The sequence below is a fragment of the Colletotrichum higginsianum genome, chromosome 3 (genome assembly GCF_001672515.1).
Source record: "Colletotrichum higginsianum IMI 349063 chromosome 3, whole genome shotgun sequence".
Taxonomy (NCBI): Eukaryota; Fungi; Ascomycota; class Sordariomycetes; order Glomerellales; family Glomerellaceae; genus Colletotrichum; species Colletotrichum higginsianum.
Window position 1 is genome coordinate 4,675,251 of NC_030956.1, and position 22,349 is coordinate 4,697,599.

At 54.5% G+C, this 22,349-nt stretch overlaps 10 protein-coding genes across 10 annotated transcripts; 4 read left to right on the plus strand and 6 right to left on the minus strand.

The window, feature by feature from the left end:
* Positions 1 to 252: 252 nt before the first annotated feature.
* Positions 253 to 3,233, minus strand: CH63R_04940 (DNA helicase; the record flags this gene model as incomplete). Its single annotated transcript, XM_018299915.1, has 3 exons — positions 253 to 387; positions 447 to 2,895; positions 2,959 to 3,233. The coding sequence occupies 3 exons, from the start codon at positions 3,231 to 3,233 to the stop codon at positions 253 to 255; spliced, it is 2,859 nt and encodes a 952-aa protein (XP_018161161.1).
* Positions 3,234 to 3,760: 527 nt separating this feature from the next.
* On the minus strand, positions 3,761 to 4,057 carry CH63R_04941 (Ribonuclease H1/H2 small subunit; the record flags this gene model as incomplete). Its single annotated transcript, XM_018299916.1, has 2 exons — positions 3,761 to 3,802; positions 3,857 to 4,057. The coding sequence occupies 2 exons, from the start codon at positions 4,055 to 4,057 to the stop codon at positions 3,761 to 3,763; spliced, it is 243 nt and encodes an 80-aa protein (XP_018161162.1).
* Positions 4,058 to 6,790: 2,733 nt separating this feature from the next.
* Positions 6,791 to 7,948, plus strand: CH63R_04942 (Cyclopropane-fatty-acyl-phospholipid synthase; the record flags this gene model as incomplete). The annotated part of the gene is made up of 2 exons (XM_018299917.1): positions 6,791 to 7,198; positions 7,280 to 7,948. 2 exons carry the CDS (start codon positions 6,791 to 6,793, stop codon positions 7,946 to 7,948), a joined length of 1,077 nt encoding a protein of 358 aa, XP_018161163.1.
* Positions 7,949 to 8,576: 628 nt separating this feature from the next.
* Positions 8,577 to 9,554, minus strand: CH63R_04943 (RNA exonuclease 4; the record flags this gene model as incomplete). The annotated part of the gene is made up of 1 exon (XM_018299918.1): positions 8,577 to 9,554. One exon carries the CDS (start codon positions 9,552 to 9,554, stop codon positions 8,577 to 8,579), a length of 978 nt encoding a protein of 325 aa, XP_018161164.1.
* A 391-nt stretch (positions 9,555 to 9,945) lies between these two features.
* CH63R_04944 (Histone acetyltransferase) lies at positions 9,946 to 11,520 on the plus strand (the record flags this gene model as incomplete). The annotated part of the gene is made up of 2 exons (XM_018299919.1): positions 9,946 to 10,031; positions 10,101 to 11,520. The coding sequence occupies 2 exons, from the start codon at positions 9,946 to 9,948 to the stop codon at positions 11,518 to 11,520; spliced, it is 1,506 nt and encodes a 501-aa protein (XP_018161165.1).
* Positions 11,521 to 11,904: 384 nt separating this feature from the next.
* Positions 11,905 to 13,660, plus strand: CH63R_04945 (Aminotransferase; the record flags this gene model as incomplete). The annotated part of the gene is made up of 2 exons (XM_018299920.1): positions 11,905 to 12,654; positions 12,764 to 13,660. 2 exons carry the CDS (start codon positions 11,905 to 11,907, stop codon positions 13,658 to 13,660), a joined length of 1,647 nt encoding a protein of 548 aa, XP_018161166.1.
* Positions 13,661 to 14,057: 397 nt separating this feature from the next.
* Positions 14,058 to 15,909, minus strand: CH63R_04946 (Duf1237 domain protein; the record flags this gene model as incomplete). Its single annotated transcript, XM_018299921.1, has 4 exons — positions 14,058 to 14,149; positions 14,277 to 14,444; positions 14,497 to 15,704; positions 15,773 to 15,909. 4 exons carry the CDS (start codon positions 15,907 to 15,909, stop codon positions 14,058 to 14,060), a joined length of 1,605 nt encoding a protein of 534 aa, XP_018161167.1.
* Positions 15,910 to 16,886: 977 nt separating this feature from the next.
* Positions 16,887 to 18,452, minus strand: CH63R_04947 (DNA polymerase subunit Cdc27; the record flags this gene model as incomplete). Its single annotated transcript, XM_018299922.1, has 6 exons — positions 16,887 to 17,056; positions 17,110 to 17,845; positions 17,896 to 17,963; positions 18,021 to 18,226; positions 18,286 to 18,341; positions 18,399 to 18,452. 6 exons carry the CDS (start codon positions 18,450 to 18,452, stop codon positions 16,887 to 16,889), a joined length of 1,290 nt encoding a protein of 429 aa, XP_018161168.1.
* Positions 18,453 to 18,936: 484 nt separating this feature from the next.
* Positions 18,937 to 20,356, plus strand: CH63R_04948 (DNA repair protein rad18; the record flags this gene model as incomplete). Its single annotated transcript, XM_018299923.1, has 2 exons — positions 18,937 to 19,471; positions 19,527 to 20,356. The coding sequence occupies 2 exons, from the start codon at positions 18,937 to 18,939 to the stop codon at positions 20,354 to 20,356; spliced, it is 1,365 nt and encodes a 454-aa protein (XP_018161169.1).
* Positions 20,357 to 20,499: 143 nt separating this feature from the next.
* CH63R_04949 (Snf7 family protein) lies at positions 20,500 to 21,999 on the minus strand (the record flags this gene model as incomplete). The annotated part of the gene is made up of 2 exons (XM_018299924.1): positions 20,500 to 21,877; positions 21,950 to 21,999. 2 exons carry the CDS (start codon positions 21,997 to 21,999, stop codon positions 20,500 to 20,502), a joined length of 1,428 nt encoding a protein of 475 aa, XP_018161170.1.
* Positions 22,000 to 22,349: the final 350 nt, after the last annotated feature.

The window sequence follows — 22,349 nt, forward strand, 5'->3', positions numbered from 1 at the left end:
CTTCTTCGCATACAAGTCAATTCATCTCCAGTACGACAGCTCTTCCGACCAACGCCCCAACTCCCAGGCCGCGATAACACGAGCCCAAAATCCTTCCCCACCTGTTCAAAAGCTCAAGAAAGTCCAAAATGCCGCGGACATTAGCTTACTTTTTTTGTCGTCTCGGCAAGACTCGTCCATTCCAAGTCCAACCCAGTGAAGTCCAACCCTAAGATCATTTTCAAAGCGTCAACATACACGTGCTGAAGCAGCTCAGAACTCTTCAACAGCACAGTTGGGATGCAGGACGTAGACGATACGCTGCTCCGCCTCGGCGGCCGCAGACGCTCCCTCGCCTGTCTCGTCGTCAGCGAGACCCTGGCCGCGAACAGCCATGAGAATGTTCTCCTACAACCCGAGATTAGTTTCCAACCAGACATGGGCATAAGCAAGAAAACACCGCATACCTTGACCATCCTCTTGAGCACCTTCTTCGCCAGAGCCCTCTCCTCTTCTGCATGAGCGACGTCGTCCAATTCATCCTCCTTCTGCTCCAGATACCAGTCTACGAGCGCATCGCCCTCAACACCCTCGCCGTTCTCGGCCTCAGCCTCGTTGACGTGCTCCACGAACAAATTGACCATGCTCGAGTACTTCTCGAACGTGATGGTCTGCTTGGGACGGGCTGCGGGCGCCGGGGTCTCATTGGCTTCGTCGACGGCCATGCTGTCATCTTCAACAGGTTGACCCGCCGCCTCGGAGGCCGCACGGAGCAGGGCCTCGCCCTCCTCTGGCAACTCCTCGTCTTCGATATCGATGTCATCATGCTCGACGGAGATGATACTCTGCCTCAGCAAGTTAAAGGCCTCGGTGACCATGGGAGGCTCGATCTCGTCTACGCAGTTGGCCTTGGCGATCGCCTCGGACAGACGAATCATACTCTCTAGTTGACGGACAGTGATGCGGTACGAGTTCTTGCCGATTCCGCCCTGCGCGTCGTCGGCGCGGAGCTCCTTGTAATGTTTCACAAGCAGTTCCTTTGCCGCGGGAGTGAATTCAGGGCGGAAAGTGCGGGCGAAGCGGATGTATCTTTGCAGGGTCTCCGTGCTAAACTCGGGCTCGATGGCTTCGTCGCGCAGCTGATGGATTCCAACAATGTGCTCGGCTAGATGGCGATCAACAGACTCGTTGCACTCGTCGAGGACGACGAAGAAGAGATCGAAACGAGACATGATCGGAGCGCTCATGTTGATGTTGGCACGGAGCGTCGTCTTGCGGTTGTAGCGACCGCCGACGGGGTTGGCGGCAGCGAGGATGGAGGTGCGGGCGTTCAGGGTGGCTTGAATACCGGCTTTGGCGATGGAAATGGTCTGCTGCTCCATGGCTTCGTGTATGGCCACCTGGTCGGCGATATCCATCTTGTCGAACTCGTCAATGGCGCAAATGCCGTTATCTGCCAACATGAGAGCACCGGCCTCGATGGTGAAGTCGCCAGTCTCTTCATCCTTGACCACAGCGGCCGTGAGACCCGCAGCAGATGATGCCTTGCCACTGGTGTAGACGGCGCGAGGGGCAAAGGAGCAGATGTACTTGAGGAACTGGGATTTGGATGTAGAGGGATCGCCCACGATGCAGATGTTGATGTCACCTCTGAGTTCCATGCCTTCGGCGGTAGTCTTGTGCACACCAGACATGAGCTGAAGCAAGAGACCCTTCTTGACCACCTCGTGGCCGTACACCGTCGGTGCGATCGAGTTCACCAGTCGCGAGTAGATGTGATCGCTGTGAACCAACCCACGCAGCTCTTCAATTTCCGATGGGTTCATGGATGCGAGCACAGCAGCCTGAACGTCTTCGACCGACTCGGAGTTATCATGCGTGTTGTTCTGGGTTAGTGAGCTGATGATGTCGGAAACCTGACCGCTCGCCGACTGGCCCGGGTTGGAAATGTCGGGAGTGACCATACAGGCAAGGAAGGCCAGACGGTAGGTCAGATCGCGAACACCAAGAGATTTGAGACCACTGACGCCAGAACCACCAGCGTCGGCACCAGCCGCGCTCTTGTCATCTCGAACGGCGCTCGGCCTCAGACCGGGCAAACCCATCTGGCTGACATCTGGCACAACTATGAGCGCACCGGTGAAGATGCACTTCTCTCCGGCCTTGGCCCGGTCCACGATCTCGCCACGCATGATAACATCCATCGTTCTCGGCATGCTACCAGTGGGGATCTCGGAGCTGTTCTCTTGAATGCGCACCTTTTGCCAGTCGACGAAGGTGCTGTGGCGGATGTCCAACTGCCATGCCTGGCGGTTCTGACAGGTTCCATTCGGGCACTGGGTAGGCTCCGTGTACCTGAATGTTTGTTCCACATTGGGGACGACTGTCCTACATGCCTCGCAAACAAAAGTGCCGAGTGAAAGCTCGGGACGAACTTCTGACGTCCGCGTGACGGTGCCGGAGATGGAGAGCAGCTGGCCGATGTTGGCTGCTCTGAGACTGCGCACTCTCGAGATCAGCGGCAGGTTGTAGAAGGCGATGGCGAACAGCTTGTCTGTCTGCTGATTGGCGGTCTTATCGCCCATCTCTGTCTGGCTAGCGGAGCCCAGCTGGCTCGCGGCCGAGTTGGTCGGATTGCTGGAAGAGGTCGGCTGCCTATGTTCGCGGAAGTACTGCGGCTCGTGCTTGGCGATCATGTTATGCAGGGCGGCGGTCAAGAACGGTAGAAAGCGGTAGTAGCCACGCATGACACCATCTGCCAGCTCGCCATTATGCCATGCAACCAAGTGCTTAAAGTCGACGTAAAAGGTGGAAAGCTGGTATGTGCGCATGCCGTGAATCTGGGCGATGTAGTACTTGTCTGTTGTGACGGCGCTGGATGTCGGTGCGCCAGAAGAAGTCGGATCTTCTATAAATCTGCATTTACAGTGTTGTTCAGAGACACTGCGTAGCCAACGAGAGCAGGGGATGGTAGCTTACTCCTCAATGAAAGACTCAAAGTGATCCTGGACCATGAGGCCGATCTTGTCCTCCACGCGGGGAATGTTTGTAATGTCGGGTATCCTCGATCCACGAGGAACCTGATCGTCGGCAAATCCCTCGGCCTCGTCGTCGCTGGGAGCGCCCATGCTCTCGGAGGGTGGCACTCTTGGCCTGCCGTCGGAGGAACTGGGCATGAGGGAGCGTCTAGGGGTAGCCGACGCACGAGATGGAGCGTCCGACATCAGCATGCCGGCGTCGCTGGAGGGGGCCATTGTTGTTGGTTCTCGTCGGCAGCGAGACAGCTATAAATCGTCGTTCGGCGTGGATGGGGTCGACCGTGTAGTTTGAGGAAGCGCAAGCGACTGAGACTAGGCTGATGAGCGGGATGTTGTTTTTTGGTGGAGGCGGATTTTTGGGTGGTGGGATGCGATGGATCCCTTTTCGCATTGGAAGGCGGAGACTGAGTAGGGGGCTTAATTGGTTTTTGGCGCGTGAGGGGCAGAAAACGCGTCGTCGTGTGTTGCCGGCGCGACGGCTTAAATTGACTGCGTTGGCGCTAGTCTGTTCTGGGAACACCTTCCCATGCTGCGAAACTCGCGATCCTCAGCGTGGAACAGAGAAAGACTTGGTTGAAAAACCAAAGCCGAAACGCGCCAGCATATAATCACAAGTGAGGTTTTTGATGTTCATGCCGATCTACAAAACTTCCATAACGCCTAAACCACGCAATACCCAATACACCCAGAAATCTCAGGTGGCACTTCCCTTTAGCAGAACGCTGAGAGAGTCCTTCACCCGATTATGCGCCAGTCTTAGTCTCCGGCGAAGGGTACGTGTGTATCTGAAAATCAAGTCAGCTACGGCACATCGCTTGAAAGACCACGGAAACACCTACCGATTCAGCCGCAGCCAACCATTCTTCGATACTTCTCACATAAGGATCCGACGCGGCATCGGCGCTCGACTCGTGGCCCCAAATAACCATTTCGTCAAACTCGGCCTTGACGTCCATGGTGCCCAGCTCAACCAGATCGCCCTGCGCTTCTTCTGTCTCACCTTCGAGCTGCTGGGTCTCGACCTTATCGCTCTTCTCCATCACGATGCCTCGGTATTGTTCTGGTAGCTTGACAGTCGTGCCGTGGAGTTTTCTCCCGCGGAAGTATGCGACTGGTTTTCCTTCTACTGGCCTGAAGTCAGCTCCAAGCCACTTCAATTCCGATACAAAGGCTCGAACGAAGATGGCAACGCACCTTCAGACTGAACAGGATTCCAAAAGGAATTGGCGTCGCCGACAAGTCCATCGTGGTGAATTCGACACGGCAGCAAGTTGGCGACTGCCTTTTTGGTCATTTCAGAGTCGTTTGACTGAATGGAGAGAATTGCTTTCGACATTTTGGGCTGTCGTACGTGTTGGGCGATCGTTCCGAGCTGTTGATCAGTACTCTTTTGCTAAACGATGCGACTTCTTTGATTAGGTACCAAGACGCGTCCGCCACTCTCCAACAACGCGAATCCAATTAACCATTGATAAGAAGTTTCGATAAGATTGACTATCGATAAGATGGGCTTGGCTCCCGTGTGCACGGACTACCACCCCGACACTCACGAGCCTCTGGTTCTTGTCTGTCCCGCTGTTTCAGCAATCGAGGAGGCAATCATCGGCAAGGGCCGGTGTGTCACTTCGTTTGGGCTTGTTGACCTGCGCCTCCAAAGGCTGTAGCCTGTAGGAGGGAAAAGAAAAAGACAGCGGACCTCACACCACACCTCATATTGGCACCCGCGTTGGTTACGGTCCATCCAAATGAGACATGCAGGGTGGTGGCAGCCGTCCATCAAGAGGATGATCAAGACCTTGGGCCCCGGCGTCAGGAACGTGTCCAATGCAAGCGCCCCAGCCCCTCTTCATGGTGCATCTAGTCGGATGCGCGGCAGTGGATTCCAGAAGGCCTGTGAATGGCTGGGAAGTCGTCTGCCTATTCCATGGTCGGAAGTATCCTCTGGAGCTGTCGTCCGTATCCTTTCTGCAGGCATCTGACGAAGAGAATCCCGCCGGTCAGTTGTCCTCGGTCAAATACCTGTAGTGGGTGTGATCAAAAAGTCTTGATGTCATTGACCTCGAAAGACCCTAGTCTGAGTCGAGATTTCGGGCAAAGCTCCGCAAATACGCACAAAGGACCCTGTCGCACGATGTAAGCCGGGAACACCCAAATCGTAGTATCGCAGATTTCTCTTCTGAAAATGTCCGTAGGACCCGATCATCGAAGGTTGGGTGCAGGATCGACTTGTGCCTGCCTGATACTAGAACACGCTCTGGTCTAGATGAACGGTTCATCAAAAACATGACGAACTAAAGGTGCTGCAGGCTCAACTTGCATCCACATACCAATAACCAAGAGACAGCTACCGAGTACAACGTAACCTACTTGTCAAATTTGGCCTTTCTCTCTGCCGGGATGCAGGGACTGAATAGCCCAGCACAAGGATATAGCATGCCACATACTCTGTATTCACCGCTTAGTTACCAGATACGCACTCTCACGCCGCATGGAGATGTTTCTACCTTCCGATGGAAAGAACCACCTCTTCTTGTCGGCGCAATCGATTGCAAATCCTACCTTCATCGGATGGCCGAAACCTGAAAGGTCAAGCACTCATCTTCGTTTCTCTCAAACACCAACAGCAGCTCGAGGTCTGATGTGGCCGGACGCTCCGACGGGCGCACTGGTCTAATGCATCTCATGTTATGCTATGGGCGGCTGATTATTCATCACACAAGTCTACCTAGCAACAAATGAGACTACTGGCCCAACTTCCGACTCGAGCTGCAAGAGCTTATTAGAGCATGCACACGTTGCCGTGCGCCCGGCTCGCTGTTCCTCCGATCACAGTTGACATCATACACATACATACATAGCCCTGCCCTAAAGCAATTCTGTTGAGGGGATTCCCCTCCCCATCCCGGCAGCCTTGCCGAGCTTATTGTTTCACTGATGATTGATGCTGCTCCGTCTCCAAGATGACTCTGATCCACGGATATTCAGACAGTCTCATGTGGTGGTCAGTATTTGCTAACGGCACATGAAGAGGCAAATGTAGCCCAAGAACTCCACAACACCAGGTGCAGATGGGATCGTCAGCACAACCCAGCATGTCGATTTTCTCAATGAAAGAAGCGATGACCAAGACTTCTATCTTTTGTTGTCCATCCTCCCGAGGGAATCCCCGTTTGAACTATCCATGCTGCGGCCCCCTTGGGCATGCATGCTAGGATCCTGGTTCGGACCCTCGTTTACCCACATTTTGCCCTCGGGCTTGCGACGGTACCGATGGGCGAGACAAAAGCATGCGCTATCTCATCCTTCTCTGACGTCCGCGAAGAAGAGCAAGTTGATGTGCCGGTCGCCAGGACTGTTTGCATTTGCGCCGCCTGGCCTAGCATATCTCGTTGTAACTAGCACACATCGGACATGCGCTCGAGCACGCCTGCAATAAAATGATCGTCCCACCCTACCGTTGAGTCTCAGATGCGAGCATGTTTTGCTCCTCTTCTTGTTGACTTTCGCCCTTCCACCCACCCCTCCTACAGCCCCGCCTCCTCACTCCCCTCCATCTTTTTGGAAAGCTGAGGTAAGCTTCCCGGTGTATCTTCCTACTACCTGAAGACCTCGTTTTCAATTCTCTCGGTGGCTGCTTAACCCAATTGACATTTTTGCACTATTCAGTCTGATACGAGCCATCGGTCTTTCGCTCTCAGATACATAGTGCATCCAGCCGTCTCCCAAACATCTTCACGTCTCCGTCCTCCCCGGTCTCTTTCGCGCGAGAAGCCATGCCCAAGCTGCCCTCGTTGGTTCCGGCGGCTGTCGCCCAGCCCCTATCCCGCGGCACAGAGCTGGTGAGAGGTGCCGTCGGCAGCTTGACCTGGGGACCGGCTCTGTCCGTGGCCAAGCCTGCGATCCTCTCCGTCTTCTCCAAGATTGAGCGTGGCACCCTTCTTCTCGTCGACGAGCCAGCCGAGTTTAGGCGGGTGTTCGGTCAGAAGCTGGGCGCAAAGTACAACGAGAACCTCACCAACGGTGAATACGTTTCTCGCCGCGCAGATGCCATCCCTAGGGTCGAGCTGGTTGTGAAGAGCGAGGCCTTTTGGATGCGACTATTCCTGTTCGCCGACATGGGCTTTGCCGAGTCGTACATGCTCGGCGAGATTGAGTGCAAAGATCTAACTGCTTTCTTCCAGGTTAGTACGCCCGTGGCTGGCTGGCTGGCTCTGGTCAATCATTCGTGTGCCGCTCGTACCGCTAACACGGCCCTGATGTAGCTCTTCATCGTCAACCGTGAGGAAATGGGCAACGGAACAACATGGTTCTCGAGCTTGTCTACCGCCATCTCGAGTCTGGCCCGAACCACCAACACCCTCTCGAACGCGCTCCTCAATATTTCGGCACATTACGACATTAGCAACGATATGTTCGCCGCATTTCTGTCGCCAGACATGACTTATTCGTGCCCCATCTGGAAGATGCACCCTGATCCGAGCGAACCAGAAGAGACGTTGGAGCATGCGCAAATGACGAAACTGCACCGCTTCATCGACGGGGCTCGCATAAAATCATCGGATCATGTGTTGGAAATCGGCACTGGTTGGGGCTCCTTTGCGATCGAGGCCGTCAAGAAAACCGGCTGCCGCGTGACGAGCCTAACGCTCTCCAAGGAACAAAAGGCCCTTGCGGAGGAGCGCATAGAAGCTGCGGGCTTCTCTGATCGCATCGACGTCCGTTTGACGGACTACCGAGCTTTGGAAACACCGGAAAGACCTTTTGACAAGATTGTGTCGATCGAGATGCTGGAAGCTGTCGGCCAGGAGTTCCTGGGAACGTACTTCGCTTGCATGGACAGATTGCTGAAGAAGGATGGAGGTATTGCCGTCTTTCAATGCATCACCATGCCCGAAGGCCGCCACGAGGCGTACTCAAAGGGAGAAGAGTAAGTGGAGTGAGTCGCACGAGGAGATTGAGGCGCTGACATATGGCAGTTTCATCAACCACTACATCTTCCCTGGAGGATATCTCCCGTCCATCACGCAGCTGCTGAACCACATCAGTAAAGAGTCAAGAGGAACCCTAATCATCGACAAAGTCGAAAACATCGGAGGGCATTATTCCAAGACATTGAGGTTGTGGAAAGAGGAGTTTCTGAGGAACTTTGACTCGAAAATACGACCAGCATTGAACCGGGAACACGCCAACATGGGAGAGGAAGAGATGGATGTATTTAGGAGGAAATGGGAGGTAAGACACATACCATCTGTCCCTCGTGTGTTCTATGCTAATTTGATGCAGTATTACTTCACCTACTGTGAGGCTGGATTCTCAACAAAGACACTGGGCGACGTTATTATAACCGTGGGCCGAGAGGGCGCACTCGAGTTGATGGAGGGTATTCCACTATGAGAAGTGTTGGTTCATGACGGCAGCCGGGGTGAGATCCAGTTACTGGCTTTAACTGGATTTGACTACCGGGCTTTGACGGGGAGGACCCTAAAGACGACCACGCTTTTGGAAGAGGTGGTTTGCGAGGCTCGAGCCCTGTTGTTTGTGCGTAATAGAGGCATCAGCTCATTTCTTCTTCTTGGTTTTCTTTGAGTTTGGCTTCGATTTTGCCGATGCCCCAGCGGAGCCTGGGAAGCGATTTGCATGATCGACGTCAAATCCGGATTTGTGTTTTCTGAACAGAAGCATCGTCACCCTCGCGTCTTCGATACTCGAATGGGCGCCGCCCTGGATTGTGACCCCGAGTAACTCCTCCGCCAGCCTCCTCAAGGCTGGTTTTCTGCCGTTGCCATACTGCCGGAACGCCGGGTAACTAGACGTGTCGCGGACATCTTTGCCTGGGTGGCTCAACTTGAGCACGTCCAGATCGTGCTTGATGTCGTGACCCACTACTATCCTGTCCTTCAACAGCTTGGCGACGTCAGTCTGAACCTCGTCGAAATCGCGGGCGAACCTCATGTGCTTGGGAAGGATTCCGCTGACGGCACTGCGCCAATCCGTAACACGCTCCTGAGGTCGTACGTATGAGTCGTACACCTGGCGGCCGTGAAAGTCGACTATGCTCACGCGGGCCAGCACAGACTCGTGTCCTCCTTGTCCGACACCCACCATCTCGCAGTCGATGGCAACGTACTTGCCAACGTCGAGTCCTTCCGTTAGGCCAGCGTTGATCTTGTCTTTTTCCGAAGTGAGCATGGAGTTGTTCTTCACGCCAAGACCGTAGGCCTCGGCCAGGGCCTCAGGCGAGATGTCATTTTCTTCGGCCCAGAGGGCAAGGGACGGCGAGGGGCCGACCTTGGGTTCAACTTCAATTTTTGAGCTTTGCGTGACACCCATGTGTTCTTTCTTTGCTTTGTCGTTCTTTTGAATGGTCTTTACTGGCACTGATTTGTTATCGGACTTAAGTTTCGGTTTCTTCGACAGTCGCTGATCTGTCGTGTTTGCCTTCCTCTTGACTGGTCCAGCTGCTGTGGAGGAAGACGGGCTCGCCGCTTTGAGTTGGGCTTGAAGCTTCTTCCAATTTGACGATAGCTCCGGGGCCATGTTCTCTGTAATTTATGATGGTGTTAGGAACAGGTAATTAGATACCGTCAAAATGAGAGACAAGTGCTTTCTCCTTCGTGCTTTTTGAGATTTTATGAGTAAGAAGTGCCCGATGGTGAAGTCGGCAGTACATAGATTCCCAGTAAGAGAAAATTAAAAATGCAATTATCGAGGTAAGAGGAAATGGACCCGTCACATATCGCAGCTCTCGCCCCACTTGATCATACAGGGGTTCGCGGTGGTTTGTTCACCGCCTTTGGAAGCTCGCGTTTTCTGCCACACCACTTTCCTCTTCCCTTTCCTGCTTCGTCATCTTCTGCAGTTTGCGACAGAGTGTTGGAAGTCTGAAACTTTCATCAACCAACAACCACCACCTCGAGAATTTATCATCATGGCGGCGCATGGCGCTAACGGCGAGCCCACTGTCGGCTCCAGCGAGCCTCGACAGAAGGGCAAGGCCACTCCGGAGACCATCAGGTGCGACAAATCACCACCTCGCAAACGATGCGGCCCACTTGGAGCTATTCACTAACCAACACGCCACAGAGTAGGATGCATCGCCATGGTCAGAAAAGAGGGTATACCGCGTAGGGCCGAAATTCTCAGTATCAAAGAAACGAAAAGCGGGCGACAGTTCTACTGTAACTTTGATAACTTCAACAAGCGTCTCGACGAATGGGTGCCAACGATTCGCATCGATTTCGATCACGATGTTGAGTGGCCTTTACCCGAGAAGGAAAAACCCAAGGACCCCAAGACCAAGAAGGGCGTCGCCACATCCAAGAAGCAGATCTCCAAGAAATCCCAAAAGAGGCCCGGGAAGAGGGAGCAGTCGGCGCCGTCCGAGGCCCCTACCCCACACCCATGGAGCGAGTTTGTTGAGTCACAAAGTCAGAGAATGACGCCCACAGTCGAGGATAGCAACAGCCAAACACCAGCGACAGGCGATGCGACCGCTACGCCCGCGGCAGGGGGCGACGAGATGGAGATCGACCTAGAAGAGGAGGTCCAAAAGAAGGACCTACTCAATGGCTTCAGCCGCGAAGACGAGATCGAGAAGCTCAGAACACACGGCTCCATGACACAAAATCCGGCTGAGATCTCACGAATCCGAAACATCTCCAAGGTGCAGTTCGGAAAACACGACCTGTTCCCCTGGTATTTTTCACCGTACCCTGAGATTTTCAACCAGGAAGATGTTATTTTCATATGCGAATTCTGTCTCGGGTACTACGGTGACGAAAAGTCCTTCACAAGGCATCGGCGCAAGTGCACCTTGCAGCACCCACCCGGCAACGAGATCTACCGGGACGAATCGGTGTCTTTCTTCGAGATCGATGGTAGGAGACAGCGGACCTACTGTCGCAATCTGTGTTTGCTGTCCAAGATGTTCCTTGACCACAAGACACTCTACTACGATGTCGACCCCTTCTTATTCTACGTCATGACAACTCGGGACGATAAGGGCTGTCACATCATTGGATATTTTTCCAAGGAAAAGGAGAGTGCCGACGGCTACAACGTTGCTTGTATTCTCACGCTGCCCCAATACCAACGAAAAGGTTACGGTCGCTTGCTGATTCAGTTTTCGTACGAGCTGTCCAAGATTGAGGGCAAGCTGGGGTCGCCCGAGAAGCCTCTCTCTGATTTGGGCCTGCTGAGTTACCGCCAGTACTGGGGTGAGAATATCTTGGACCTTCTAGTAGGATACAATGAGCGTGACGAAAAGACGACGATCGAAACCATTTCAACGGCGCTTGCCATTATCCCACAGGACGTGGAACACACACTACAGGCGCTTAAGATGCAGGTGTACCACAAGGGCGAGCACAAGATTGTGATACCGGAGAAGCTGATACAGCAAAGAGAGAAGCAAAAAGTGAAGCAGAAGAGGCTTATCGATCCTAGCAAGATCCAGTGGAAGCCGCCTGTGTTCACTGCTTCAACGAGGACATGGGGATGGTAGAGTCACTTTTTTAGTCATTCGTGGCGAAACTTGTTTGACTACAATGCATTTAAGTACATGATACCCCTTGTTTTTAGTCGCTTCACAAAATGAAATTACATCGGCGAGTTTTGATTATGACGATTCTTCTCGACGAGACGTGGTTATTGAAGATTGACTTGAGAGCTAAGGTCCAGCTCAGTTGCGGGATTCTGCGTGGGGCGTACCCTCTCTCCTCTCTATTCTCTCTACATGCATTGACATTCCTCCGACTGCGGAGGCGGCACCCTGAATTTCGACTTGACAACGAACCCCTTTTATAAATGACCAGACGTCTTCCCAAGGATTGAGTGCTTTAAACAACCTCTTGATCCAGACCAGTGCACGTCTTAATGAGTGGAGGTAATGAAGCATAGCGTGATCAGAGTCTCGAAGCACCTCACTCAACTACCTCGTCACCATCGACCCCTCATCACTCACCACCCTCTATCCATTGTACCGACTTCTCCCAGCGTCGCGAACATTCAAAGCCGAAGCCCATCCTTTGCAACCTCTCCTTACCCGTGTACATACAACCAATCCCGTCACTTCTCAACTTCATTGGCGCCCCCGTCAGACTTCAACATGAACGCCCCCCTGCACAAGAAACCCATCAACCTCCTCCGCGGCTGGCCCTCCCCCTCCCTCTTGCCGGCAGCAGCGCTGTCTGCCGCCGCCGTCAAGACCCTCGCCGATCCCGCTGTCTACGTCCCCGGGCTCCAGTACGGTCCGGACCCCGGCTACCAGCCCCTTCGTGAATCTATCGCCCGCTGGCTCTCCGCGTTCTACACAGCCGCCGACCCCGCACCTCCGCCGGCTAGCCGCACAGCGAACACGGGCAATGAGGGCCGTTTCGAACATCACCCGCCCGACGCCCGCCGCATATGTGTCACGGGCGGTGCCAGCCAGAACCTCGCGTGCATCCTGCAGTCCTTTACCGACCCGCTTTACACAAAAAACGTCTGGATGGTCGCGCCGTGCTACTTCCTTGCATGCCCCATCTTCGCCGATGCCGGGTTCGACGGGCGCCTTAAGTCGGTTCCTGAAGACGATGACGGAATCGACATCGAGTATCTGAGAAAGGGGCTCGAGGCCGCGGGCAGAGGTAGTGACGAAGTGAGTCCACCCCATCCTGGGAGGCCCCCCTTATCTGTCACACGACATATGTGCTTCTCAGCAGCGTCGTGACACACCAAGTGCGAGATCCTCGCTGACAGTGAAACAGCGTTTCAAACAGGCGAAGAAGAGGAAGCTCTATCGCCACATCATCTACGTCGTCCCGACATGCTCCAATCCGAGCGGCAAGACCATGTCACTCGCTCGCCGCTACGAGCTCGTCGCCCTCGCCCGTCAGCACGACGCCCTCATCGTCAGCGACGACGTCTACGACTTTCTGCAGTGGCCCCTGACCTCCCCCGACACACCCCCAGGCCCATACACCCCTGAGATGCGCCTGCCCCGCCTTGTGGACATCGACCGCGCCCTGGGCGTCTCGGACGCCTCCTTCGGCAACGCAGTATCCAACGGCTCCTTCAGCAAAATCGTCGCCCCGGGCGTGCGGACGGGCTGGGCCGAAGGGAGCCCCGCCTTCGCGTACGGCCTTTCACAGACGGGGTCTACGTGCAGCGGCGGCGCGCCAAGCCAGCTGGCGGCGACGTTGGTCGCGGAGCTCCTCGAGAGCGGGGAGCTGCAGAGGCAGCTCGACGAGGAGACAAGGCCCGCGCTGGCGAGGCGGCACCGGGCCATGATGCAGGCAATTGCAGAACACGTCCAGAAGCCGTTGGGCGACGGGGTCGCGGTTCGCGAGTCCGCGCTGAAGGGCACCGGCTTGTACGGTGGTTATTTCGTGTGGTTCAGCCTGCCGGAGGGCATGTCGAGCCGGGAGGCCGCAACCCGGGCCAAGGAGACGGAGAACCTGGTCATTGGTCACGGTGCCCAGTTCGAGGTTCACGGGGACGAGGAGTCTGCGAGGTTCGACAGGGAGATTCGTCTGTGTTTCTCTTGGGAACCGGAGGAGGACGTCGTAGAGGGCGTAAAGAGGCTCGGTGCTGTTTTGAAGGCAATGAAGGACGGCGTCCAGTGGAAGTCAACCAATGGGGTTGATGTAGACAACGTCAAATGAGCGTTTCTGCAATGGTTTCAGGCAACGTAACACAACGACCCTTAAAACGAATATTGAGATTAGAGAATCGAGAACGAATTTGCCGACTTGGAGACGAGGAGCTTGCAACAGCTGTGTCTGATATCAACATGTGAGAAATAGGAAGTCGACACAGCCAATGATGACGTGACATCAATGTTGCACTGGTTGTTCGTGCAATGTGAAGGATGTTTATATATGTCCGTCTCTCAACGTAGACCTCTCTGGGTATATGAAACAAATGCAGGTAAAGCGGTGCCAGTCCCCCCACGTCCGATGAAGCCCATCTGTTGATGATTCTATAATGGATCCAACGTCAACACTGCTGTGCTTATATCAGCATGGTCTCCCCTGTCTAGTTGGGCGGTCATAGCCACGTTTAAATGCTGTATGGCTTTCCATCAGTAAAGATTAGGTGCGGCTTGCGTCGGGCGAGATCTAGAATCGTCTCAGCAAAGACACCGTTGGCCCCTGGTCTATGTTAATATGGTCAACAAATCACTGGCGTTCAAGTCGATTCTTACAAGCAAACCAGCTTCCTACAGTGCATTGTCAGCATGATATCGAGGAGTATACCATCGACTGGAGCTCCACTTACTGGTAAACGACGAGATGCGGTTGACATCGACACTCTCGTGAACCAACCCGAGCCGAGCCGAGCGGAGGACTAAATCGAGGCACTCGGTGATCTCTTTGTCGTCTTCAGACGTCTGCGCCTGTATCAAAAGACTCATTGGCCAGGCATTTGATAAGCCAATGTGAGGACCTATACTACGTCAGCAGTTTGGTCTCGCATCGGCCCCCAAGGCATTGCTCACCTCCAATCCCGTGAAAAGCTGACCCTTCAAGATAGTAAGGGTTGCCAGTCTTCTCAAGGAGCATCTTCCGGGTGTTCTGGTATATCTGATCATCCGGTGGCAAGAATCCCATCAAAGGCAGAGCAAGCAGCGAAGGGTAATTTGCATCATCCATGAGGATTGAAGAGCCGTAGCCGTCGACCTCGTACGCGAAAACGTCTCCGTGTTTGGCATGCTTCACGACTCCGTTGTTCCATACACCATCCGTGATGGTTTGGCTCCACTTGTCGACCGTTTGAGAAAGAACATCTTTGCCGGCCTCTTTCAAAATTGCCGCCGTTCGCTTCAGCTCCACGGCCATCATAGCGTTCGCCGGAATGAAGAAGCCAAGGATCGTGGCATCATCGCTAGGTCGAAATGCCGACCTGACGAGACCGGTGCCGTTGTTCAAGGGGTTGCCAACGCCCTTGAGATTCAGCGTCTCGGTTCCTGCGTCCGTCTTGCGCTGGAAGGTGTACTCATTCTTCAGAAACCGGCCTGTCTCCGGGTCGAATGTCGAACGCGACTGCTCCTCCAAAACGTTGAGAAGGGTATCCAGCGCAAGATACCACCTTCCTGTCAAAAAGTCTTTCGATTCCGTGTGCTCGTAAAAGTCATTGCCCAGCGCTAGGAAATGCGCCAACGAATCCAGCTCGTATTTGCACTCAAAGACGAATGAGGGTTCGTAGATGGGGTGTACGGTATCGTCCTGTCCGTTGTGACTCGGCTGCAGGTTCGCGATCGGCGGGGGTTGAAAGGCGTTGCAGTAGGGCGACTCGATGACGTACTCGGCCTGGGTGTTGATGGCCCCGAGAATCAACTTGAAGATGGCCGGGTCCTTCTTAGCCAGTGATTGGTACGGGGAGAGCTGATTCGTGCTGTCACGCAGCCATTCGGCGATGATATCACCCGTGATGATAAAGGACTGCGGCCCCTCCCATTTGCCCTCGTCGCGCAAACTACGGCCGTTCAGGTCGACGAAGCGCGTGTCGGTGCCGTCGGTATGGAATTTGACGGTGGTATCGGTTGTTGAGGGGAAGGCGTTCTCGAAGAGTCGGGCCAAATCGGGATCCTTCATTCGAGAGGTAACATCCTTGATGACCTTCTCGATAGCATCGGATTGAAAAGTACGGCATCGCGGATCGGGTCGTTGGTAGGGCAGAGCGAGGGGCCCTTCGCTTAGAGGCTTGCTGGCATTAGGCTGTCAATACCAGGTCACGTTTCTCGGCAGGACGTCAAGACTGGTCTCGCAACTCACTGGGGATAGGTAGAATATTGCGCGTAGTTGGGGCATGCTGCGCGATCGTCACCCGTCAAGGGCTCTTGCGTCGCGTACACCTGGCCGACGAAGAGGCCTACAGAAAGCAGTAAGTCGGCAACCGATCGCAAAGGCATGGCTTCGAGGCCTGGAAGGCAAAGGAGTGGAAACAATCAAGTCTATGTCCGCATGAGTGTCTTCGAGAACTCTCGCAAAGAGCGTGGGTGGACTTAGTAAAAAGGGACAGTGTGTTACGAAGCAGTAGCAGTGTGCGACGTCGAAAGGGACACGAGAACTGAAATTAGGATGGAAGCTCTTCCAGGGTCCTAGGACAGCCAGGTGTCCGCTGTCTTCAGTCTTTAGGGATGCCGCAGCGTCACTGAGGTAGGTCCCTTGCAGGAGCTCTGACCGGGGGCTGCATGTTTTAGCGTCGCATCTTGATGACCCGGGCCCACTGCGGGGTTGCGCGGGACACCTTCCGGCCGACGTCCGCACCGCTCACCTGTCAGTCTGTGGTGCTGGCCGGCACCGCTGAGTGTGATATTAGTTGACGGCACATGATAGTTACCTTTTTTTGAGACCAGTAGAAGAAAACAGAGGAAATTCGTTGAAACAGAAATTTTCACAATCATCCACGGATTTTCTTAAATAGGTCACTAATGTTGAGCTCTCCAGGCTAGACACTCCACCCTTTGTGAACCCCATGATTCTGTACCATCCGGTCGCTGTAAACAAAGAATCTCTCCATGCCAATTCTCGAATTATATATGAGCACCTAGTAAAGCAACTTAGTCAAGTTTCGCAAATTGACCGACGTTGGGTAATTGAGGCATTGCACGTATGCACGTATGCACCGTGCTTCTCTAACCCGAATCCTCTGGCAAGACATGAAACCAGAATACTAGGTAGACAGATGTTTCAGTTCTACATCACTTGTTGCTGGCATCTCATCTCTGACGTGTTCGAATAATTCTAACGATGGTGGCTTTCGATTGTCGCTGGCGACATACGGCAGTAATGGATGCACAGACAATTACGTTACCCTGTTCCACGTCTTCCTTGGTTATATTTCGCCACTTTGACATTTTCAATTTGGACCGTCCGGAGGACCGCATTACTTCTTCGAGAAGAAAGACATGATGTTACCCTGTCCCTTGGGTGCCGCCTTCTTCCCTTTCGAAGTTTGGCTTCCCGAACTAGGCGCAGACGAAGATTTAGCCTTAGCCGGTGGCGGAGGAGCCTCGTCCTCAGAAAACTCTTCCCAAGCGGGCTCTTGAATCGTGACTGTGAGTGCAGTATTAGTATCAGGAGCATCAAGTGTATGGTTTTAACCTTACCCAAATAGCCCTGATCATCCATGATCTGCTTCTTCTTCATGACTCTTCGCTTGCCGCGCCTGCGACCGTCGCCGGTGCTAGAAACGACTTCCGCGGGCTCAGGCTCGGGCTTCGCTTCTGGCTCCGGAGCCTCCTCCATCGGCTCGTCCGCAGGCTCTTCCTCTTCCTCTTCGGGCTCTTCCTCTTCCTCGCTCTCCTCCATCATCTGCTTCAGCTCGGCCTCGCGATCCTTTCGCGACTTTCGCCCAGTGTTACCCGAAGATTTGGCAGCCGGGATGTCATCGTCGTCATCTTCGCCATCGTCAGACAGAGCAGCCGGACTTTCTGGTTTCGGCGTCTCCTTCGGTTTGCTTGAAGCCTTCGCCGCAGCCTTGGCGAATGATGACATGATGCCCGACGAGCCGCTTTTTTTCAATGAGGGCGGTGCCGCGCCCTTCTTAATAGTGGCCGCGGCGGGGGACGGCGCATCCTTGGCAGGTACCTTAATCTCTTTCTCGGCCGGCTCTTCTGTCTTGGGCACAGAAGCCGCTGACTTGACTGTAGATGGTGCGGACTCCTTCTTGACAGGTTTGGTCGCTGTTGCCGCATGTGCAGGAGCGGGGACTGGCCGCCCCTGACGGTCGCGCTTTCGAACATTGGGATTGATGATGGTGCCATATGTCTCTGCCATGGATGCGCTGTCTTCAGTTGACTGTTCCTTGATTTGCTGTGAGACGTCTGCTAGCATTTGCAACTCCTGGGCGATAAGTTAGTTTTTGGCCCGAAGAAACGAGCTGGAAAGCTTACTCTTGTAGGATGTCTGGCCAAGCTATAGATGTGGAACGACAAGAGCTCTTCGTATGATGCCAAAATTTCTAGGTGGTGGTCAGCGGAGAAAATAACACTGCTGTATCAGCATGCATTGGACATACCCTTCAGACGATCTCCGGGCACCAAGGTCAAGGAACGGGTCAAGACCTCATCAGACAAAGGCACAACATCAGGAGGAGAGCTAGTCATCTCAATGTCGCCATCCTCCTGTACTTTCTCTGCCTTCTGGATGCCATAAATCAGGTAGGTGGCATGAACTGTGCCAGGACGCATGCCATTCTGTGACCTATGGAACTCATAGAGCATTCTGTGAAAGGCGGTATGAGTAGCTGAACAATGCAATACAAGGAGGTTGATGGCACTGACCCCTTTGCTGTATTAACATGCACTTTGAGTGCTCTGCTGAGGCTTCGATATGTGACCTGGGTAGTAAGTGTCAGTGCTGAATTCAAGTTCTAACAGGGGCAACCACAGTTTACAATCTTCTCCTCACTAAGGATCTGATCCGCCAGGTACTTCTTGAATTCATCCATAGCAAAGGAATTAGGGCGCAGAACGTAGATGTTCGTTTTGGTAGGAACGGCGATGTAAGAGGATTAAAACCACACAAAAGTCCTTTGCAGGGAGCATTCACGATGCTCTTGTATGAAGAAGAGACAATGGGGCTGGTGAGACGCGTCCGGGAGGACAAGGACGCGGTTCGTACTTGCTCTTAATTGATTTTCTGCAGACACCCCCATGGTCTAGCAAATTAGGTAGGAATGATTGGCGAGGTCGCCTGCGGGATCCACAAGAAAGTGCACCCCCCACCTCAATCCCTAGATCCTGGCCCCAAACGCGCCGCCACTCGACGCGACTTGCGCATCCAAACTTCCTGAAAGCCTTCACATCCAACTGCAGGCTTCACTGTTCGCCGCTCTCTCTTTATGCTAATAGGCTCAACAAGACGTTCCGAACGTGAAACCCCTTCAACCCCCAAAACCAACATCTCGCTAACACACTGCCTCCACCTCCGCAATGGCCGACTTTGAGGACGTCCCTGACTCAACGGACTGGCTCTCAACACCCCTCCCAGCCCTTTCAACAGTTGAAGCCTCCTTGCGATGCCAGGTGTGCAAGGACTTTTTCAAAACACCTATGCTTACATCCTGCTGCCACACATTCTGCTCGCTATGCATTCGTCGCGCTCTTGCCAACGACGGGAAATGCCCTCTTTGCCGGGCCTCAGACCAGGAGTTGAAATTGAGGAGTAATTGGTCCATGGAGGAGGTTGTTGAGTCCTTTGTCAAGGCCAGGAAAGACACACTTCATTTCGCAAGGACATCAAGCAAACAAACGAAGACCCGAGGTTCCCCCAAGAGGAAGCTGGCTGCTGGGGACTTCACCACGGGCGGAGATCAGCCAGAGACCAAGCGACTTAGGAGCTCGGCAAGGCTTAGCAGGACTAGGTCGGGACAGCCAACAGCAGTTGCAGCGATACACGAAGAAGCCGAATTCGAGCAGCCACAGGAGGAGGAAGAGGAGGACGACGAGGTAGAGGATGCAACATTTGGTAAGCCAGCCCTTGGCATTGCGCATTTTCTCACTCTCTAACACAGCTCTTCCAGCTCCCGACGATGGCCTCGTACCATGCCCCATATGCAGCACTCGCATGAAGGAAGCTCAGGTCTTTCGACACCTCGACACCTGCACCGGCGCGAAAGCCCCGACAATAGCTCGCGCGAGCACCAGCCGCACCTCAACCCCAAACACACCCGCTCGAGGCGGCCCCAGATCGACACCGGCACCCGATCGCCTTCCGGCTCTGGCCTACTCTATGCTCAAGGACACCGCCCTGCGCAAGAAGATGACGGACCTGGGCTTGTCGACAACGGGGTCACGCCTGCAGCTCGAGAAGCGTCACAAGGAGTGGGTCACGTTGTGGAATGCGAACTGCGACTCTGCGCGCCCGAAGCGCCGCGCCGAGCTGCTGCACGATCTTGACGTCTGGGAGCGCACGCAAGGATCCAAGGCACCCATGTTTGTGCGCCCTGGGGTGGCGGTCAAGGACAAGGAGTTTGACGGTACGGCGTGGGCGGCGAAACACGATACCTCGTTCAAGGACCTGATTGCAAATGCGCGCAAGTCGAAGGCGCAGGCGCTGCCAAAGACAGAGGAAGCGGCCGCTCCCGCCTCTGGAGACGGATCACCTGCGGCGGCACTGGATGTTGCGAGTAGTCCTTCGGGGATGGAGGCAAGGGAGTTCACAACGATTGATCTGACCACACGACCACCGGAGGTTGATCGGAACGGCCTGGAAGACGAGATGGACAGAAACCAGGGGCTCGGAGTGGAGCACGGGAGCGCAGCTGCAAAGCCTCAGCAGCCCAAGGCGGCTCATTGCCTGCATAGCAGCTTCTCAGAGCCGCAGATACCAAGCAGTCAAGAGGCGCGGTGATTTCGCATTGTGATGAAATGGCACAGCGCTTCATTTTTATACCCTCCAAGTGCAAGCCATACGACAGGTGCTTGCTTGAATACAGACCGAAACGCCGATATCTAGAACCCCCCAAACCTTCGTTGTCATAATGTGATTCGCCTCTACTGCGCGGGCAATGGCTTCTCCCGCTCTTCGAGATCAAGCTTCTCTAAGTTATCCGCCGTTTCCCTCGCTGGCGTTTGCACCTGCTCTCTTGCGCCCTCTTTCTCCGCAGGCTCCGTCACAGGCGAACGTAGATCCGCCATCTCTTTCTCGAGCCGGCGCCGTGTCTCCTCGGCCTCCTTCGCCTCCTGCGCCTCCTTTCTGGCCCGCTCCAACGCCTCCTCTCTTTCCCTCTCCTCGCGTTCCATGGCCTCGAGCTCGTCATCGACCTCAAACTCGTCGACCGGCGCCGCGCCAGCTTCAGAGATGATCTTGCCGACCTCGTCCACCTCACCCATCTGCTCGCGTAGTCTGTCAACGACGTCGCCTACGCGGTCCGCACCGCCAACCTTTTCGTTGAGACCCTTGAGTACTCCAGTGCTTGCTTCCATAACCTTGACGAGCTGTACATTGTCCCTGGCCTCCTGGATCCGCGCTGCCACATCCTCAAGTTGATTTAGCGTCGCGAAGCGCTTTGCCAGCGACGCCTCGGTTATCTTCTTGGACTTGAGCGCCGCCAGCGCCGCGACCTTGTTCTTCTTCGAGACAGCCTCCTTGGCCGTGGTCGTGAGCTCGTCGATGCGCCGCGTGAGCAACTCTGCTTGCTCCTTCATGTCGGCGATGAGCTCCTTGAGCGACGATACGGCTGCGTCTTCCTCTGTGATGGCGGACTCCTCTTCGTCCGTGGCGCCCTTGATCTTAACCACATGCCCGTCGTAGATCATGATGCCCTTGTCTCGCGAGAGGAAGACGAGGAGAATGTCAACGTCCATCTCGGATAGTCGGCGGTCCTGGACGATTGTATCTGCAAAGGTCTTCCGGAAGTGGGATTTCGTGTAGGTCCTGTCAAATCTTGTGTCCGAAGATTTCACCTTCTCTGCAAGGCTCTTCGCCGCTGTCTCGGCGTTCTTGATCACCACAAACCTCCCCTGCGGCAACTTATCCTCGCCGGCAGTCGACTTCCCGCCGAACCCAAGCTGCCCCGCTGCCCACGACACCACGCTCCACGGCACCTGCGCCCAGGTTTTGCCTGCGTAAATGCTGTCCTTGGCGTCCAGGAACTCCTTGAGTGGGTATAGATCCCTCTCACTCAGGGCCTCTCTCACGACCGTACCCAGCGCCAGCGGGCGGCCGAACTGCTTGCTTTCGAGGGACCGCGCAAGCTGCTCGTCGACGTTTACCACGAGGAGGTTCGGGGCCGAAATCTGGGATGCTATCCTGCCCTCCCAGGCGGCGCGGGCGAGAGCCTGACGCCAGGCGCTGACATTTGCTTGAAAGCCATCGGGGTTGAGGGTTCGTTGAGGACGGAAATCAGAGTAGAGGGCGGGCAAACGGGCTCTGAACACAGGCAATGAAATGTCAGTGGGTCGTGTTGAAAGGAGAATGCTGTTAATGACAAGGGAAACTGACTTGCGGAAGTTCTCGTCTCTTTCAACGAGAAAGTCGGCCAGCTCTCCCATCCTGGCCCGAGTGACGTCGAGGTCTCGATTCGTGTTGGATTGGTTCTGTAAGTCTTTGACTTCCTAGTCTCGACGTCGACTCGATCGACAAACGACCTGCGTGGGAACGAAAAACCTGGGTGATGGAAAGGCTCGAGGTCAAGGAGGATATATCGTTTGAGGGGATTCCGCGAAATCGCAATTCGAAGAAGAGAGACCTTGTAACTATCCAACAATACAAGAAGCCAAAGAAAGCATGCACCTTGTTCGGCGGGAGGGTGGGGTGCCGTGCCTTATCGGCACTCACCTACTTGCCTACCGTACTGCTCTTCTCCCCCTATCGGTTGCCTATGAGATCACTGAGAGTGGGT